This window comes from Taurulus bubalis, assembly GCF_910589615.1.
Source record: "Taurulus bubalis genome assembly, chromosome: 2".
Classification (NCBI taxonomy): Eukaryota; Metazoa; Chordata; class Actinopteri; order Perciformes; family Cottidae; genus Taurulus; species Taurulus bubalis.
Genome location: NC_136590.1, coordinates 32,266,399 through 32,287,287, shown reverse-complemented (window position 1 = coordinate 32,287,287; position 20,889 = coordinate 32,266,399). Strand labels below are relative to the sequence as shown.

Here is a 20,889-nt window from a genome sequence, read left to right as displayed (position 1 = left end):
CTTCCCTTGTTTATTTTGTTTAAGATTGATAAGAAATCAATGAAAACCTCCATTTGTTGTGTAACCCAATAAACAATACCAGCAACCTGCATAAAGCTTTACAAATCTTTTGTATTTATTTTGTATCAACTTAAGCCTGTGTGAATATTGCCATTTGTGAACAGATCATAATTTCCTACAAATATCAATGCAACATACCTGTATTTGTTGTTATGGAAGAGGTACTTATCTTTTACTTAAGTAAATGTAGCAATATGGCTCTGTAAAAATATTTGGTTACTAGTAATCCATTTCAGAGCGTTGTATACTAGATTTTCAATCCTGTTTGATAGTTTAGTCTGTACCACAGCATCATCGGAGTCAAAATTACAATATTTCCCTCAGACATGTAGGAGAGTAAAAGTATAAAGTACCTCAAAATTGTACTTAAGTACAGTAGTTGAATACATGTGCTGAGATACTTTCCACCACTGTACATGTTTTATACCTCCTATGTACTGGAGGACACATGTTCAATTAAAAAAACTATATATAAAGCGATATTTCTATATATTACACACAGAGCCAACACTGATAATATTCATACAAATGATATTGTCTTAACTACAGAAATAACAATATAATTCTGTCTTTCACTTAGGTGACCTAAGAATATTAAAGCTAAAATAATGGTACAAGGAATAGACTGGATACTTACATAAACGCCTTGTTGAAGACAAGTCAGACAGCAGTGAGTCACGCAGCATTGCTTCAGAGGGTGAGGTTAGAATGTGATATCTTCAGTGGTAGTTCCCCTAACTTCCTGTCATAACCACTCCTCCAACTCTGTCAACCATGCCTCACAGTGCATTTTCTGTACCTTTGCATACCACATGAGCTACTTTAAAAAATGGGTTGTATGAATTGTCTCTTCCTACAACCTGTAATCTCTTCAAAAGGGTGAAGATTCAGCTTTTAGGATTGATTTTAAGCAATTATGAAGAACAATTTTATTTTCAGATAGATCAACTTCTCTTGGACATCCATACAGCCTTAACATGTTTAAGAGCAGAGAACAATCTACTAGCTTTGAAATGTATAACCAAATATGCATGTCAGGAATCTTGATTGTGTGATGATTATGTTGATTTTGATATGTACAGTACATATACCAAAATCCAGGGCTCTTGCAAATCCAGGCAGGAAGGTATTGTAATATCCTGTCCATTTAATTAGTACCTGCACTTTAAGGAAAACAGTAACACTAATCTGCATTAGCTGCCCTTTCCTCCCATCCATACCCAACGGACATCAATGAAGCTAAAATAACACATTGTGTAGTCATCAAAATGTAGTTTCACTACCACACAGCAGAAAATCCACGCTAGAAACTACCATTTGCCATGTGTATTTCAAATTTTTATTAAACAGAAACTCCTTTAAAATGATTACAGTGAGAGTAAGAAGAAATATATAAAGCACATGCATACAAGGGTAAAAAAAAAAAAACAAGTCTGATTGCCTCCAAACTCTCTGTAAATAGGATAATAAACATAATTATAATGTAACATACATAGCAAGTGTCATGCATGCTAAGATAAATAAAAGGCTAGGTAGTGTGTTGCATTACATGTATGAACAGTGAGTTGCTCCCGGCCCATGGTACTTTAAAGATTAGGTGAATTGGCACGTTATTTGGGGGTGTTGTGAAGAAAGTTTTTACTTCTAAATACTGTATATATAAAAAAGGAAGCTGGTTTGAAATAAGGCTCTCACCAATAATAAAACGGCTTCAAATTCAGATAAAATATGAACACACTGCAAAAATAACCCAGCAGATAAAAACAGAGTATATACTTACTATATAGTGTAACTAACAAAGGAGAATTAAAGAGCTCCCCTTATTGATGACTGCCTTCTGTAATAACAGCACCAGATAGCACTTGTAGTAGAAACAAAATATGCCAAGACCACAGCGTCCACAATTTGTAGGTTGCTTTTGTAAAGAAGCACAACAGGGTCCTTGACTTATCCCATGACTCTCCCAATGAAATCCATTTTTAAAGCACAGTATTTTCCTCGTTCCCACTTACAAAACATAGACAGAAGATATTATAACTATAGATTGGTAGCAAACTAATATCTTCATGGCCCGGACAGGATTATCTTAAAAAGGATTCTAACAGTGATTTTGCATGTTTTTTTGCATTTACAACAAATCCTGCACATCACTGTATTTAGCAAAGTTGATCTGCTTTGGAAACTTGAATGTGTTTCTTCTATTGTTCCAGACATCTAATTCACATGCGACCATATAGTAGAGCTCTCTACATCTCTTTACAGGATTTTGAAACTTTCTTCTGTTGTGCAATTCATTACCAGATTATCTTTACGTTAGGTTTATACATAACTATGATGAGATGAAAGGGATTAGAGTTTACTGTGTTTTTGTGATATTACATTTTTTACCCATTAATGGGTGAAAAATAAATAGCTAAAATTAAAATAAATAGCTAAAATTAAGTAGTTACTGGTTGAATGTCTTTCTGCGGGAACAAATCAAATATATGATGCCACTGAATAAATACATGTTTAAGATGTGAAGAAAAGGAAATGACTAGGAATGTATTCAGCCAATAGTGGGAAAAGTGGAGAAAAGGGATGAATTGAATACTTTTCATTTAAGGTCCATGGCCAGTTTAGAAGCTGCTGGGAGCTCAAATCTCTGCTGCACACCAAGGAGAGATAGCGTCCAGCCATGATGGCAACTCTTTGGCATAATTTCTTAAACAGGGGGCAGACATAATAATATCACAACTGTACAATATCATGCAATTCAATAAAACAAATCTCCAATAAATACCTTTGTGAAGCTTATATTCAATGCTGCAGGGGAACAAATGACTGGAACACTTAACAATAAAATGCAATCCAATAAAACAAAAAACAAAAACTAAGACAGTATTAACAAAGCCTGGGTATTAGTAACTTTAAAAAAAACATTTCATAGCAAGGCTGTTGCAGGGTTTTCTGCAGTATTTTAGCGTGGAGTTGGGCTAATGTAATGTAATTAACACACTTTTAAGAAATAAAACTCAATGGAAAAAGTGTGGCTATAGATGTCCATTAACTAAATAGATCAGAAGACCGGATGTGTCGTGATTAGTTTCCTGGGGAAAACCCTGTATTGTGTTGGATTGCATCATGTGTTCAATAACTGTAGACATCCTCTTTATATTCTGTAAAAAGAGGTCCATAAATACACATTTTATTTTAGTTTTAGTACCCAAAGTTATTTCTCTGAATCTTAAGGGTTTTGACAGGCTTTCATTTGTTTGGAAAAAAGGCCAAAAGTGACCAAAGATAAAGCTTAATCTCGTTAATTTAAGTACAAAAAAGATATTCCACACAGACTCTGATGAGGGTTAATACTGTTTTTGGCTTCTGAGCATTTCAACTGAAAACTCTTTTGAGTGTTCTTAATCTTCTCCTGGCTCTCCACAAGGGTGCGTCCTCTACCCCCGATGTCTCTGTGTAGCAGTGGTATGCAGCTGTGGTAATGTTAGCTTTGATTACTCTGAGCAGAGATTTTTGGTTGTAGGCAACCAATGTAGTGTAATCCAGATAATTTCTTTAATTCATCCTTTGCTCTTAGTACTGACGCTTCTTAAGACGATATGTTTTGGAAACTACGAGCAATAAAATCACAAATTACAGACTGCTTAGAGGTAGTAGTACTAGATGTTGTTATTTTATGCCACAAGCTATATGAGGTAACAGAGGCCAATGTGGATAATTAAACGACTTCCATGTTATTTGAACATGTCTTTTTTTCTTTTTACATTTCTTGAACTGCTACATCCAGACTTCATTGACCTGACACTGTTTTTAAAAGTTTGCTGCAAACGCTATTACCCAAGTCGGGATAATAAAATAAATCTGTATTCTCTACCATAGACATGGGGAGCATCATCTGAGGTCAATGACTTAAAAGAAAGGAGGGTTGTGAAAAGACGGATGCTCTGTCATGCATCTCTATAAAACTGAGCACAAAAAGAGGAGAACGCCAGCAGCTTACCACCTTCTGTGAGAATCAGGTTTTTTCATTCCTCAGGGTGCGAGTAGTGTTACGGATCCGTCATTCAGCAGGAGCATATTCTCTCAGTAACGTTGTTCTGTACCACTATTGAAGCCAATGATTCTCCAGAGTTCTCAGTCATGTCCTGAAGATTTGATGTCAAACCATATCTGGGGCTGTGGCTGGTGTGTCTATAGCCAGGTGAGCAGGCTGTCTCTGTCCATGTGCGACCCGGAGAGAACGGTCTCCATGTCCATCAGAAGGTCTGAACTGAGACCCTCGGGGATGCAAGGCATGAGCTCCTCACCCTCAGACATTGGGAGTACAGACATCGACTCCTGTACGGTCATCGAGGAGGGCTCGCCAGAATCCCCTGGAAGAAGTCAGAGAAGAAGAACGGTGTTGATCAACAATGAGCTGGGAGGAATTTGAGAATTTGGACGGTCATTTTCTTTATTACAGCTGCACCTGGACCAGTGTGTGTACTTTTTTCTCTCTTTTTCGCACAGGAGATGTGTATCTACACAAATAAAATGCACGATTCATGTTTTACATCTTCTGTTTCTGTTTAATAGGCAAAAAAAGTGTTGCAATTCAAAGTCGCTGCCAGTCAAGGCTTTTTTCTGTGTTCTTCATGCCATTAAATGTGTATTTCGTATATGTAATCAGCGTAACTTTTCACACTTCTCTACATTCCCCTCTTTTTTTCTTTGCATTACCACCGACTCACTTTGGTAAGCTGTTTTTGTTGATTCAAATTACTCTATTTAGAAAGGTTACTGCCATAGGTAAAAAAAAAAAAAAAATATATATATATATATATATATATATATATATATATATATATATATATATATATATATATATATATATATATATATATATATATATAGAGAGAGAGAGATTTTGTGTTTGTTTTTTGATTTACAACCAATGACCTAAGAAGAACATAGTTATTAGTTGTAAGATACATAATGTATAAATAATACAGCTAAATAAGCTAGAATCATGGCATTAACACTGACTAAATTTGTGAGACATTTACTCTATGATCCAAAAATAAACTGCTTCCCATTGGTTGCAATATAGATTTAGATCAACAGATGTCACATCTGGACAGTGTGTTCATCATTACCTTGGCTTAGATAAAAATACACATGTTTATAAATGGTGATGGGATTTTTCCACTGTCCACTGTGACCCAGTAACATCTTTCTGACTTTGGTGTGCGTGTGCGTGTGTGTGTTACCAGTGTCCATGTGATCCACAGAGCTCAACATGTGGTCCGATGAGCGAGGTAAGCTGCTGACACTCAGACCGCTGTCAATGCTCTCGTTGCGAGAGTGAGCTCTGAACAAGAACACACACACAAATAAACATTCCTTTATATCAGATTCATCTGTTAAAAAAAATGAAATGAGTCATAGAAACAAGTAAAAACAGCTTGCAGCGAGATTAAAAGAAAAATTCTGGCAACATTCTGGAAGTGGCCATTCTTTAGATTAATTTACTCAGGAAAATTAGATTTTCAATGGTATTGCTGGTTACTGCTTTTACTTTAAGCAAAGTTCATGAATACTTTTTGCAATGTGGTCTCTTAATGACCACAGCGCTGTGACAATTAATACTACAATAAAAGAGATCTACAATACATGAAAGTAATATTAAACATGAACTCACCCATTAAGTGTGGGTTCGTGGTTGGAGGCTCTGATCCTGACATCCAGAGAAGGGACAAGCGTCTGTGCGTTCCTGTCGTGGTCCATCCCACCAGGCATCTGGTTCCTTCCTCCTGCCTCCTACAAGTAAGACAAACATGCATGCTTGTATAATGTAGTTTAAAACTCCAGCTCTGTTTACATGAAACAATGGTTTAATTAAACCATTGTTAAATCTGAACTAAATATGCAGCCAGATATCCCAGGTTTTTTTGACGGCACGTCCAAGTACAGTTTTATTTAACCTCTGACCTGTGTGATTTGTGCAGGGAGGCCTTGTTTGCATCGGAGCCTTTCCTTTTCCTGTCTTTGCTGCAGTGCCAAGCCAAGGATGCCCGGGTTCATCTTCTGGGCTGCAACAAAAAATTCACCGAAAAAAGAACATTTGGACAATTAAGTAAATATTTCCACAAGTTTAAACATTTCAGCAATGACAAATATGAGGAGAACATGTCAAAACCTTGCGATCTTTCAGATTTTTTTTTTCCAAACAGCAACTTGTGATGGTGGATATTGGAACAAAATGCTTCTCATTGACAAATTAGAATTGTCAATTCAGGAGACACAAATTGGATAGTGCGCTACCTAGACGCGGGTCGACCCATGCGGTGGTCTTATTTATGTGATCGATGTAGAACACCTCTCCATCTGCAGTCACAGCCTTCTCCCAGCCTTCAGGCACTGGACCTGAACAGCGGTGAAAGTACACAGTGAGAAGGCAAATAAATGGTGGATGGAGAGCATTGTTGAGAGGGTTGAGAATAGAAAAGTTAAAATCTGGCCCACGTCCTTCAATGTCTGCGTAGCTTTTAGTTTATAGAGGGTTTATAAATAGAAGTGAAGGTTAGAGGGTAAATAGCGACAGTATAGTATTTTCTGTAGAGAAAGAAAAGTGTTATTCTAGGTGCATCTTGCCTGAATGCAGAAGGTGGGATATTTTAAATCACTAAAGTAAATCAGTATAAAGTATGCAATGCTGCTCTTTGTAGAAAAAGAAAAGGTTTCTAAATATTTTCCTCTTAAAAAGCGTCCATTCAGTCAAATTACAATAAAAATATTCAACAGCAACATCTCTTTACAGAACCGCTATCTCCATTATTCTGGATAATCCACTGATTATTTTTATTTAATTACACACTTTATGGAAGGTTTGCATTAGGATTATTTCTTCATTAGAAAGTAGTTCAAATGAAAACTGTTCACAGTGGGGTCTGTGGATTATCTAGAGTGACGGGAAACTAGACATTGTTTCTTTTTGAATTCAAACATTATTCATACATTATACATGGAATTTTGACATTGATTTATTTAAAACGTGCTGTGGCTGAAAACAGAGACGCTCCAGTGGCCCAGAGCTTTAAAGGATAGGTTTACAATTTTTAAAGTCAGTCTTAAAACTATAATCAGGTACCCATGTGAACATTGTAATAGTTTTTGCTTGCTGGAATTATTCCTCCTGTTCATGCTGGATTTAAGTTCTCTTCCTGACATGCCTCCGGTGTAAATGACAAAAACCACAATCCTCAATCTGTGCGAACATGTATTCAAAAGTTTCCTCTTTGTTTTTTCAGACAGTGTATCCTTGTTAAGCTGGAGGGGAGGGACAGTAACCAACGACTAAAAGATATCCACTTGTTTTGACAAATTTATTTTAGTGCAGTGTTTTTGCACAGAACAATGACTGTGGGTTTCGTCACTCATCAGTTATATTGTAAGCGCATTAGTAAAGGATCTACTGATATCAAGTATGAATAGGAGGAATCATTACAGGAAAAAAACCTGTTTCAATGTCCATGTTGGCACCTGATTGTTTTAAGACAATGACAAATTGTGAACACCATTAAAGATGCTTACTATGTGATTGTATCATGTCTGTCTTCTCACATTTATTTTCAGCTGTCTATTGTTTCTGTTTTAAAAAAGCAAAAATACAAATAAAAAGAAAATGTTTTGTGATTGTAATTTTGTAATTTGGGTTAACCGGCCCTTTAAAAATGTTACGCGAGTAGAATTTATTAAAAGATGACTTTAGTCCAACAAGCTATGAAACTTGCATCTAATTAAGAAAAATATGTATAAGTAGAGAGTCTCATCTCTCATTTTATAGCAGTTTCCATCATCATGGTCTTTTAGGCTTTAATCTACAGAATGAATTTGATAATTCCCACCAAAGTCACCAGAGCCATAGACGTAGAGACCAAAAAAGAAATCCCGAAGAAATCTCACCCAGCAAAGACTGTTGATGGAGCTGAACTATGACAAGTGTGTCTGTGCTGTTAGAAAGAACTGGATGGTGAGGGGGAGGAAAAAGTTAAGTAATACCTGTCTCTGGGTTGATGTTTTGTGGTTGCGTAGTGGGTGCTGGGTTGCTGAGGGAGTGGGCGTGGACCGGAGTGCCAGAGATTGGATGCTGAGCTGCAGCTGACTGAAGCTGTGAAAGTCGAGGGTCGTGCCAAGTAGTCGTCTTATCCAGGTGACTGCAAACACACAACAAGTCTCAACATATCTGCATGTGTTAAACCACGGCAACTTGATGGATAAGAACCGTGAGGCACGTTTTAACATCGGACCTGCTTTACCTGTACTACCTGTCGCCTCTGACAGGGGTGTGAGCTGTCGGGCCATGTGCTCTCATGAATGAGACTGAAACCACACGGGTTGCAAAACTAGTTGGCATATTTTCAGTTTGCATGCAACTGACTAGTTTGAGTCCTGCACTGGTGCAATTTAACTTTACTTTTAATTGTATTCTTTCTCGAGCAAAATATTCAAGAAGGATATGTTCTGTAACAATCTAAAGAAACTATTCCTAGTGCATTTAAAATGGGTTTAACAAAGTAGTGATTGGTTGATTCAATCAGTTTGATGAGATAACGTTTAAATAATTTGAATAATATTAATTCAGTCATTTATCAAGCAAAAATGCAGAGATTTGCTTCTCTCAGCTTCTCAAACGTGAATTACAGCTTTTGTCAGTTAAATTAATTATTAATTGAACCAATTTAATTCTGAACAATTAGCAAGCAATTTGAAGACAACGCCTTGAGCATTGGGAAATTGTGAAAGGGCATTTTCACTATTGTCTAACCATTTTGTACTAAGGATCATTAGTTGCATCCATATACAGGTTGAGAGCAGATGTAGAAGTGTAGATGTGAGAACAAGGCGGAGCTGACCCTTTGGGTCATTCTGAATAGAAACCGTTCAGGTAACCTGCAGTGCGACAGATCAAACACAATGATAAACAGAGGTTAGGCCTTACTTGAGGAAGTATCGTTGGCCAGTAGGCGTTTTGGCCATTTCCCAACCGTGGGGGAGTGGCACGTCGTCAGGTATGACTGGTGCCGCAGCTACATCTGCTGCTTGAGTGGAGAGCGAGTTGACTGGAAGGGAGGCAGGGGAGGAATGGGCGCGGACGTGATGAGGAGTGAGGGAGCCACACACACCTCCATCCGAACTGGCCTGACGAGAAACAATCAGGATTAACAACTCCCACGACAAGAACCACAAACAGCAATCAGAAAAATAAACCAGCCAGAAGAAAAGGTTTGGAGCCGAGCTGCAAAAACAAATGCTGAGAGGAAGAACTGTGAAACTTCTTTACTTTATGGTTCTATTTCTTCTCCCAATAAGCGTTCATCGTTTATACTGTTGACACGATTTTCGTTACGTAGTTCTCTGAGAAATCTAGTGAACGCTCTGTTCACTAGATTTCTCAGAGAACTATGTAACGAAAATCAGAAAATAGTTCCGATTGTTTGTGATAATATGATTAATAAAATTTCTGAAATTATGATGTTAGAGCCACATCCACAAATAAAAAGTGTCAAGAGATGTTTGTTGGTAATTAAACAAATAAACAATTTGTAACTCATTTAACGTGAAATATAAGGTTGGAGAGGCATCTTTGTTTCTAACGGGCAGTTGGGATTGCAGGTAAAACTCGTACTGCTTTCTAATCGAGAGGTTCAGCACGACATGTGTCCTGCTTGGGAATAGCCATGAAAGGTAGGTGATTTTTCTCTCAATACATTTAGTGAGACTCATTTATATTCCAATTCATAATGATAACTCTGAAGAGTGGGTTTCTTGGGAAAAACACTTAATCAGAAACACTAAGTGCTAATTTTATCAAAAGTTATTTGAGAATTTGAGGCAATATCGGGCATATTCGATAATGTGCTGCTTGAACCGTTAGTGCATCAGTCAATAAAACAACAGAAGAATTTATTGTGGCAAGGAGGAATGTCTTAGAAGTACAAAACAAAGTCTTAGAAGTACAAAACAATATGCCCAAATCAGGGAAACTGTATCAGAATAGAGTAACAGGGGACGAAAATAAATGTGCTGGTTCCAGCTTCTCAAATGTGTGCATCTGATGCTGTTCGTTACATGATAGTAAATTGAATATAGTTGGGTTTTTGGATGTTGCTCGATTAAAAGCAGGCCTCACCGTGGGCTGTGGGAACTTGTACTGGGCATTATCTTTTCCACTAATTCATCAACTAAATGTACCAATCTAAGCCTCCATCTATTAATTATCTGGATTAATTAAGAGTTATTGATGTATTGTCCCTCTCTGGTATGAGAAAGGAGGTGAACCAACTAGGAATATGAAACAGCTTTTCCTATATTTATACTTTTTTTTAATGCAATTTTCTTCAATTAATATTTCTGCTTTGCTATTTGATTGTATATATTGAGTATTTCCCATACTTAATATTGCTATGTTTACTATGTAACGTGCTTGCTGCTGCCACAAACAAATGTACCCTTGGGGATGAATACAGTATCTATCTATCTATCTATCTATCTATCTATCTATCTATCATTGTCACCACTAACTACTGACACGAAGCAGACCGTGTTTGATTGCATTACAGAGGATTTGTGTTGTTTTGGTCACTCAGTGTGTATTGCAGGGCTACTGATCTCATGTAGTTTGTGGTCTGGACACATGAGTGTTGCTCTGTAAACCAGCATGGTGCAGTTAGCAGCAGTTGTTAATACTTGTCTGGAGTGGCCCCGAGCATCCGGCTGCCTGAAGAAAGAGTCCGGCAGTTTCCTCATCCTCATGGGCAGAGAGGACGGCTGCCTAGCCGTCTTGCTGGGGTTCATCACGGCGCTGAAGAGGGCCTCCAGCTCCGTCTGCGAGTCCCCGCGGACGTGCACGATCTGCTGCCCGGCCTGAGGCGCGCCGCGGTGCGCGTCCATGTCGCCAAAGTTTGGTGTCGAAACAAATCTGTCGAAAAGTTCAAACACACAAAACAAAACAGAAAATAAACTTCAGACTCGTTAATACTAAAAGCGCCGGAGCGCTGGCGCTATGATCGGATTTGTTTACACTTTTAACCCCCCCACCCCCACCCTATTTGAACTTTTGTGTCCTTGTCCGTTTCAAACTGTTACATCTCGGAAGTTAATCAGCTGTGAAACGAAGCGCAATCGTCGGGAAAAGAAGTCGAAGGAGTTAAAGCAGTGATCGCTGACAAAAATCAATCTCAACAGCGTACAACACGTTACATGCCTCCCACATACCTTCAAGCAGCCAGACCGTTTCCCCCCTCTCTCTCTCGCTCTCTCTCTCTCTCTCTCCCTCCCTCACTCCCTCCCTCTCGCTCGCTCTCTCTCTCTCTCTCTCCCTCTCTCTCTCTCCGTATTCCTGCAGGGAAAATAAACTGGAGAAATCACAGCCGGGGAAACACTCAGCCGGACACCGATTTCCGATGCAAACGTTGACCCAAAAGTCTTCTCAAGTGAAACAAAAAAACAGAAAAAAGTGAAACTAGTGGGAGAAAAGTGATTCCAGCGAGACCTCCAAACTTTTTTCACATCCACTGTTGAGTCCAGATTCATGTGATAGTGCTGAGGGGCGGGGTTGCAGGGTTTAAAGCTGCCGCAGTAGTCGCAGGGAAGTATTTCTGAGCAGACATAAACCATCAACAACAAGGCTTTGAACACAAGTTTATTTTTGTTTTATTTACAGCTCCAACGAAAATCCGTGATATTAGAGTCAACTAATAGTCTTTACTTTAATCCCCCTCATGTACAGTTTCCAGTTATTTTCAGATTTCGCCTGCTGAAGGAAAGAGGCAGAGAGCCAAGTGGAGACAGAGGTGGCGAGAGAAAAGCGAAGATGATACACTGAGAGGAGCAATGAGGCTCGGAGTATTTTTTGGTCTGTTTTTTTTTGGGGGGGGGGGCGGTGTGTGTGTGTGTGTGTGTGGGGGGGGGGGGGGGGGGGGGATTGGGAAGTTGCTCTGAGAAAACATCCGCCCCTGATGAGGCCAACTCAGCCAGAGTCTGTTTGTGAATGCAGTTACGCGGCCACAATGTCCTGCCCTCTGGTGGAAGACACGCGCACAGATGGCCAACAGATTGAATTCAAGAAAAAAAAGTCTGCCTGGAATGGTGTTATTGTCCACTATGCATCTAATAACTCATTCAATTATTGAGTTATCAGAAGATGGAGTGGACATGAAACGTTTTTCTATTGGTAATATAACACATGGAAGGATATTTTTTGGGACAATCTAAATAAAATATGTACAAAAATGATGCATGATCTAGATTATTTACATCTGAATAGATGTTGCAGCCATGACAGCTTTCGGTATTGGGTTTACATATTTAATAAGCGCAATGCAGGGTTGGGGTAAACTGATATGGGTCTACAGTAAATACACAATACAATACTCATTCTCACTACACACTTTGTATATTGTCTTGTTTTTATACGGATCACAGTAACATCTCTTCTCACAATCCATACCCCTATGTCATTCTTTACATTTGCTCATCTTCTTACTGTATATCTCTATATGTGCTAATGTTTGTGTCTGATTTGGTGCTAAACAGCATTTCATTGTTCTTACTGCGTGCACATTCAATCTAATCTAAGCTAATATGCTGTCAAACAGATGGAATAAAACAATGTCAACAGGCTGCTTGATGGGAAACATATGGACAAAACTCAATGTTAAGGAATTAGAAGAGATTATACGTGTATATCTTTATTTTATTTGTATTTAGATTAGATTTGTATTTTGGTTCAATATTTGTATCAACTTGTCAACTGTCATGATTTGCATGCCTCTCTGGGGGCTTTGTGTAAAAATGTTGCTCACCTGAATCGTGTGCGTGTGCACGATTGTGTTGAACGCAGCCAATACTTTTATTTGAAGTTCATTCTGTGTTAAGTTACAACAAAAATATATTTTCCTCTCTAAATGGTGTTGATTCAATAAAGAAATTGTTCCTCTTCCCCTTCTGACACAGTAAGACATGTTTTCTTTATACGTGGTGTTCAGTTATCATTAATAAGACAAGATGTACAATCTTTTATCGTTATCATTATCATTAGTTTCTTTGTGTGAAGAATTCAGAGGCCCAACAGGAAAAAAGATCAACATAATTCACAATTGTCATGTAGTACAAACCAAAGCGCAGCAGATGGCACTGTCCTATATTTTAGACAGGGCAGATGTGGAGGATATTAACTTTTTCTGATGTAACTGTGTTTTGTGATTATTACCTCTGCAGGAGGAAAAGCGTTTGAAAGAAAAACTAATTCACTAATATTATACTTAGGCGACTGCTATTGGTATATTTTTGATTATTAAAGGGATAATGAGCTTGATCTGGAAACACACTAATAAGCTTCAATCAAGGCTGACAGCCTGTGTGAAGCACGCGGCTAAAGCAGCAGATGATTATCTTTGCTTATTATACTGGAAAACATACTTGGAAATGGGTTCTACTCTCTTCTAAAACTCATAAATGAATATGTTGATCCGTGCTGTGATGGCCACACCCACATCCACACCAGCAGACATGGTGACGTAATATTCCACTCACCTCCACTCAACTTTTGGGCAACTTTCCCATATTTAAACAACCAACACAGTTGGATTTGGTATCTAGGTTTATTAGCAATTATTTAATGTACTGCTGTTAACACTTACATTTTGTTTTATAACTTGTACTGGTACAATTATTTCTTCTTTTGAGTTACTGTGCTGCAGAATTCAGTTTTGTTGAACTCTATTCGGGCCAAATTTAGCTGAGGTTGCTTTGCTTTTTTTCATTTTTGTGGTCAATAAAACCCCACTGTTTGATATCCAAAGACCAGATTCTGGTGTCGAACTGCCCGCTTCCTAACACTTACAAAAATCAAAGATGTGGTTTTATGGGGAGTTAGTGCCTGAACAAAGCAGATATAATGTGCTGATTAGTGATTTTGTTACTTTTAGACAGACGGTATAGCTGTAAACATTTTGGGAAACATAAATATTAGCTTTCATTGTACACTCTCATATCTCTTTGATAAATATTTCCCCTGCTTCTAGCCTTATGCCAAACTAAATTACCTGTCTCTCAGCATTAGCTTCATATTTAACATATACAGACAGAGAATAAGTACATTTCCAAGGATGTCTTTGCTTTCAACCATCAAAATGTTTTTTAAATGTATCATACCTTTAAAAGGACAGGCTTTAAGGTAAAGAGACACCACATGTTCTCACCAATGTTCTCATTATCTCGCCTGGAAGATATAATGTGTCATTCACATGCATACCGCTTTACAAGAGCATGTAACATAGGACAGATGTGGAGGCCCCGGGGCTGGGGCACCAGGCTTTTCACATTCCTCTCACTGACCATGGCTGGAAACTCACACAGGTTCAGAACAGCAGCAAAGCTTTACTTTGGCTCTCACAGCAAAGTTTCCAGCGACTCGACAGGCCGGCTGGCCGGCTCCAGCTGGACCCGGACAGGAATGTGCTGTTGCTCTTTTCACTTTCCTCACTGCTTAACAGCCCAGTTAAGAAATAAGTGGTCTGCCCCTCTGGGAGGCTGTTTTCAGATGAGTCGGTGGTCAAGGAGAAAGACAAGAGGCAGAGACACCCCGTGCCTTCCCTGCATCCTACCTTCAGCTCCCACTCTAAGACACAAGCGGAGAGAAAGTGTTCCGACATTAAAACAAGCCGCTCATTTCCCTTTCCCCACATCTGTTTCTCATGCTGGTGGCAGGATATAACCTGCACAATAAAAACGCGGGGAAATAGACACACTGAGGGGGAAGGCAATCGCTCCTTACCACAAATCCAGAATCAGCACATTCAGCTAGCCTACTTGTCAGAAACCCTGTGAGAGCTGGTCAAATTTGTATATGGGCTGGTGATAAAAGCGTGGATGTTGTCATGGGAATTTACAAGAAAAAGTGGGAGTGACTGGTGTAGGTGGAGAAAGTGAGGCAGTCAAGAGAGGAAGCAGGGAGAAGTTAGACAACTGAGAGGAAGGACGGACAAAACTCGGCAGCAAGAGTGGACATGTGAGGAAAAAGAGCCGACTGTTGAAAAATAAAGCATCAATGAAGAAACGGCTGCTGGTGATATTCAGGAATTAATCCCAGTCAGACAACATGATGTGGACGGCAACTGTCCTTCTGCTGCTTCTGCCTCATCTGCTTTCCTCCACTGTATGTATGATATGCATGTCAATGTATTAGGGATTATTATTATTGTTTAAAAGATGTTTCTTTTGGGCTTCATTACCTGTAATATATAGTCAGATATAGACAAGAAAGGGGAAGAGAGAGGGGACATGCAGCAATAGGGCACTTGTTGGATTTGGTCAAATTCGAACCTGTTCCAATAAGCATTTTTTTGCAGATGAGTATACATTGCTTAAAGAAACACTGAAGCAATCATGGAGATCCAAGGGTTTAATGTCAGGCATCATGGATGGATCATGAATCGGGAATCTTTCTTTTCCTTTCTTTGTTTGTAACATTAACATCACCATTATTATAGTGTTACTGTATTTATTTGTGTGTGTGTGTGTGTGTGTGTGTGTGTGTTTGTGTGTGTGTGTGTGTGTGTGTGTGTGTGTGTGCGTGCGTGCGTGTGTGCAACTAAAGATTGCAAACAGTTTGAGTGTTTTTTCTCTCCAGGAAATCCATGTAAGTGAATATAATGTGCCCAAAGGTCATGACAACAATGCTGTGTGTGTGTGTTGCTGTGTGTGTGTTGCTGTGTCTACGATGTATAGAAAAAAATGTAAGTCGCCTTGGATAAAAGCGTCAGCTAAATGTAATGTAATGTGTGTTTGTGTCTGTGTGTGTAAATAAGTATAGCAAACCAAGTTAAAAAAAAAAGTTGTCCTTGCAAGGAAACAACCTTGCTGTGGCTCAGTGGTGAGCAGGGTCGTCCTTCAATCAGAGGATCGGCAGTTCAATCCCTGGCTCCACTAGCCCATGTCATTGTGTCCTTGAGCAAGACACTTAACCCCAAATTGCTCCCGTAGCTGCGCCTACAGTGTATGAATTTGATGGTTGATAATCTGATGTGGCACCTTGCATGGTAGCTCCTCTCATCAGTGGGTGAGTGATGTATTGTTTGAGTGGTCGGAAGACTATAAAAGCACTGTACGGTCCATTTATTAAGCTGGCAGCGATTATTACCTTTACATTTTTGCATGAATATGAAAGGACTTAAACCCAGACTAAAATGACTTGATAAAATGGAGTTTGAAGAGTAAATGTGCTTTCTTATTTTCTGCCACTTTTTTTGTAGGATTTAAAGACAGAATATTGCAGTTACACTGTGTTTGTCTGTGTGTTATTGTAGCCAACCAACTTGGTTGATCCCCATGAGTTAATATTTTCATGTGTCCACCAAGAGGTTAAATACAGAAGCTGGTCAGGACATTGTGTCCTGCTCAGTCAAGTACAGATATATAAATACAAACTTTCACCTGTAGATTAAACCCTGTAGTTCTCTCTTGACTGCTAGGACACAGGACAGAGCAGTTATTTCAGCCAATCAGAAATAGTCAACGAGGACCTCTCTGATGCTCCGGTCAAAGGCCAGAAACTTCCCGGAGGGGTCAAAGGTCAGGACACATGCTCCATCCCATGTGACATCACTGTCAAGCTGCTACGAGATGAGAAACATTCAATCTGTGGTAAGAAAAAATCTCTTTCCTGTTTATATTGTTACATCTTCCATAATCATCTGTTGTTTAGAATGTGTGTGTGTGTGTGTGTGTGTGTGTGTGTGTGTGTGTGTGTGTGTGTGTGTGTGTGTGTGTGTGTGTGTGTGTGTGTGTGTGTGTGTGTGTGTGCGTGTAGGCCAGTTACAGCAGTCTCTGTTAGCGTTTGGACGCAGCACCCGGAAGCTGATCAGAGATGTGATGGAGGAGCAGCAGACAGCCCTGGACATCCTCAGCAGTCAAGTAGAGTGAAGTCTTCCTTTTCTCTCCTAGTAACAGGGGTTCTAAGTGTGTGATTGGTTGGCTGAATGAACACTGATGTCATATTTCCAGGTCACAGAGCTGATGATTAAAGTGCAGACGCTCAGCTCTGAGGTGCAGAGAAGCAACACTGAGCTGTACTCCATTAAACCTGTGCAATCCCATGGTAACTCACATACAAACACGTGTTCATTCATATAAATTTCACTATTTTTACACATCAATATTAGTTTGATAGTCAGGAGGAGTGACTCTGGAGAACATTCCCAACCATAAAGGAGCATTTACTCTTTCAGTATATCTAAAAAGAATAAATTGATAACTACATGTTTTTCACTCAAAATAATGTAAAATGCATGCTAGAAATACATCCTTCCTTATATGCATCCTTTTGTGAATTAATTGTCTTCCTGATAATAAAGGAGTGTGTTTGCTTCGATTAGGACGAGACTGCAGCGACATCAAGGACAATCTTTTGTCAGTCGTCCCCAAGATCCCCAGTGGTATTTACATCGTCCACCCAGAGAATACAGACTCTTCTTTTGAGGTAGATGTACACCAATACTTCAGTCATTCACAGTCACGTAATCGGCAGTCAAAACACAACCTGTGCTGCAGGTTTTCTGTGAGATGGACTACATGGGAGGCGGATGGACGGTGATGCAACGGAGGACTGATGGATTAACTGACTTCAAACGAGCCTGGGCTGATTATGTCGATGGCTTTGGAAACCTCGCAGGTTGTGTGAATTTACTTTAGACAGTGAGAGAAGCCTGTTTCCTGTTGAAAGCTTAAAAACCAACATAAGGACGTTGAGGTGTTAAGAACAACCGCTAATGTCTGTAAGGTGTGCCGGCTCACTGCTCAAGAACATCAGTTAACATGCAGACCTAAACACTGTGAGTTTGTAAGATGAACATTAAAACATACATCACATGACCTAAAGTATTACATCCAATTGTGATTGTTGAATAGTGTTCCTCTGAGAAAACTTTCAACAATATTTTGGCTCTTGTCTTTCAGCCACAAAAGCCTTAGTGAGGTCTTTGCCTTTTGTGTAGGCCTTTCAATATCCACTCCAAACTAGGAAAACTCTCTTTATGGACCTGGTTATGTGCACAGGAGCATTGTCATGTTGAAACAGACAGAGCCTTCCCCAAACTGTAAGCTGTTATATTAACATTTCCATTAGCATGGTGCATTGATCTGTTATTTCATTATTGTTATTTATTAAACTGTTTTACTTTTCATGAATGTGCTGCATGTTAAGTCTAACTCTTAAGAAATTGTTATAATGGCAGTAACATGTTTACATTTCTTATATAATGTTAAATGTTTTAGTGCTACAAAATATGCAACATAAGATGGTAAAACATTTTTTTTAAGGGATACTTGTTGATATTGTTGAATGTTTTAGAAGATTTTTTAAATCTTTAAGATGCATTTTAGCGCAGCATTTAATGCTGTCAAATGTTGGAGATTCCTTTTGCACTTGCCAATGATATTACTAACGGCACAATCTCTCTTTTATATATGTGTGTGTGTGTGTGTGTGTGTGTGTGTGTGTGTGTGTGTGTGTGTGTGTGTGTGTGTGTGTGTGTGTGTGTGTGTGTGTTTGTGTGTACAGGAGAACACTGGTTGGGTCTGAAGAAGGTATTTCATATAATAAATCAAAAAGATACTCGGTTCCAACTTCACATCGCTCTGGTGTCCCACGATGATGTCACCTCTTATGCAGCATATGATGATTTTGACCTGGGCAATGAAACCCTGTTCTTCAGTTTACACCTTGGCAGATATGCAGGCAGCGCAGGTATGACTTAATTATTCAAGAGTCAAGACTAATTGTAGTAAATTGTAGCAGAGCAATTGACAAATGTTGTGCTTTTCCTCCACACAATTCAAACTCACAATGATGATAAATGCACTTATATATGTTCACAATCAACATGTGCACGTCTGCATACCTGTGTGCATGTCTGTGTATGTTCAGGTGATGCATTTCGCGGCTACGACCAGGATCAGAACCAGAACACTGCTCCCTTCAGCGCCTCGGACGTAGACAATGACGGCTGTAATCCTTCCTGCTCCATCGACAACCGTACAGTGGAGAGCTGCAGCAGCCAGCACAACCAGACAGGATGGTGGTTCAACCAGTGCGGCCTGGCAAACCTCAACGGCTCTCCCGAAGATGCAGAGCAAAACCAGGGGCAGAGGATGCACATTTTGTGGGACACCTGGAGACAGAACGGAGTCCCACATACCATCAAATCCGTCACAATGAAGATTAGGAGGATTGCAACCAATAACTGACAGAGAGGAGAAGCAGAGGGAGAGAGGAAGAAAACACCTCTTGTAAAAGTTGCACTGTAAAACCTGATGTTCTAATAAAACAGGATGGAAGGATGAAAGGATATATCTTGTTTTCATTGTAACAAATCACCTGCTCGGAAATTATTCCTTAAAGGTGATTTTGCTTAGACAAATATGTCTGACAATTACAATTACAATTACAAATGACAATTATTACAATGCATCTAAAACCATAACAAACACCCCCAACAATATACATCTGACATCTTCTCAGAGTAAAACAACTAAAATCAAAAAATAGGTACAATTTTCTTTTACATTTTTTTAAATGTATGTTTGTAACATAAACTAATGACTATTAATGGTTGATGCATAATTTACTATTGCTTTATTGATCAGGTATTAATAAAAGCAACTTTTGGGTTGCCAACTTGTTTTATGAGTCACCATGAATGCTTTATTAACCCTTAATAAAACCATTAGTTAAAGCCTAAAAGACCTTTTTCTTCTGATCCAAACTTCTCTGTAGAGGGCCAACGTTTTTTTTAAAGCAGGAGAAACCCCAGTGGAAAGTTTTAGGAGCAGCTGGTGAATATACGCAGTTTATATTCCCAGAAACAATTACACTAAATATGCTCTGGCAATATCTTGTGCTACTGAGATCTGATTACGACAGGTGGTCGAGCCTGTGCTGACTTCTGCCTTGGACAGTTTTCGACAGGCATTATGCAAGATAATGATGAAAGAACTCCTAAAGTGTAGGCACACACCGTATTATTGTTTTACAAATTATAGAGGGAAGCATGAAAAGCAACAACTATGAATGCATCTCAAGCTGAGTAAATCTGTACTGTGAAGTTAAAATGTGACTGGCAGCAGCAGGTGAACCCGACGCTCCTGAACTACTGACCCATTCCCGTAGGGGGTGTTGTGGATCTCTCTCAACATGGTGTGTTATTTGAGACTTACATTTACACAAAAATGTGTGCGTCATTTTATCTGCAGCAACACTAATTTGTGATGTTGCACTTCGTCTCTGTCTCCAAAATTGCTTTCCTCTTTCTCCAGGTTCAGATAGCTTTGGCATACTTTTTGAATCTTTTCATTGATATCGTCTGTATCAGGTGCAATAATCTCAGAGGTGTCTGAGTCGGGACTGGACCTCCATGAGGAGGAGTCAGTCATTATGCTTTCCTCAGACATGGTGGGAGGGGTGCTGGGGCAGTCACCTCTTTGTCCCCTAGAATGTCCCTATGATGCTCAGAAAACACTTTCCGCACAGCGAGAAATCTTGTTGTGGCAACTTCTGTTGGAGGAAACAACCAGTTGAGGATTTGTTTTTGTCAACCTTAAATGACATCATCAGCTTGCCGAGATCCGCAGCAGCTTGTTTAACGACCTCTGAGATGAGGATGTTGGCAATCTCTTCCATGTTTATTTGCCCATGGTACTTGAAGTTGTATTCTAGTGGAGAAACAATAATACATAAGCAGTGCCAGCAGAAAAATTCAGATCTTTTCTTATATCAAGGTAAAAGTACAACAG

General features: G+C 39.2%; 2 protein-coding genes across 3 annotated transcripts; one reads left to right on the top strand and one right to left on the bottom strand.

Annotated features, from left to right (window-relative positions):
- Window positions 1-1,385: 1,385 nt before the first annotated feature.
- On the bottom strand, window positions 1,386-11,102 carry LOC306733243 (transcriptional coactivator YAP1-like). Of its 2 annotated transcripts, XM_079214450.1 has the most exons (8): window positions 10,786-11,102; window positions 9,038-9,237; window positions 8,098-8,252; window positions 6,361-6,462; window positions 6,028-6,128; window positions 5,738-5,856; window positions 5,307-5,407; window positions 1,386-4,430 (listed from the first exon to the last, which is right to left on the bottom strand). In XM_079214450.1, exons 1-8 carry the CDS (start codon window positions 10,987-10,989, stop codon window positions 4,249-4,251), a joined length of 1,164 nt encoding a protein of 387 aa, XP_079070576.1. In that variant the 5' UTR covers window positions 10,990-11,102; the 3' UTR covers window positions 1,386-4,248. The 2 variants fall into 2 exon arrangements, with proteins under 2 accessions (XP_079070576.1, XP_079070577.1); XM_079214451.1 differs by lacking the exon at window positions 6,361-6,462.
- Window positions 11,103-15,076: 3,974 nt separating this feature from the next.
- angptl5 (angiopoietin-like 5) lies at window positions 15,077-19,506 on the top strand. The gene is made up of 8 exons (XM_079214146.1): window positions 15,077-15,256; window positions 16,572-16,743; window positions 16,910-17,013; window positions 17,104-17,197; window positions 17,475-17,578; window positions 17,650-17,770; window positions 18,659-18,844; window positions 19,025-19,506. The coding sequence occupies exons 1-8, from the start codon at window positions 15,200-15,202 to the stop codon at window positions 19,342-19,344; spliced, it is 1,158 nt and encodes a 385-aa protein (XP_079070272.1). The 5' UTR covers window positions 15,077-15,199; the 3' UTR covers window positions 19,345-19,506.
- The last annotated feature ends 1,383 nt before the right edge of the window (window positions 19,507-20,889 follow it).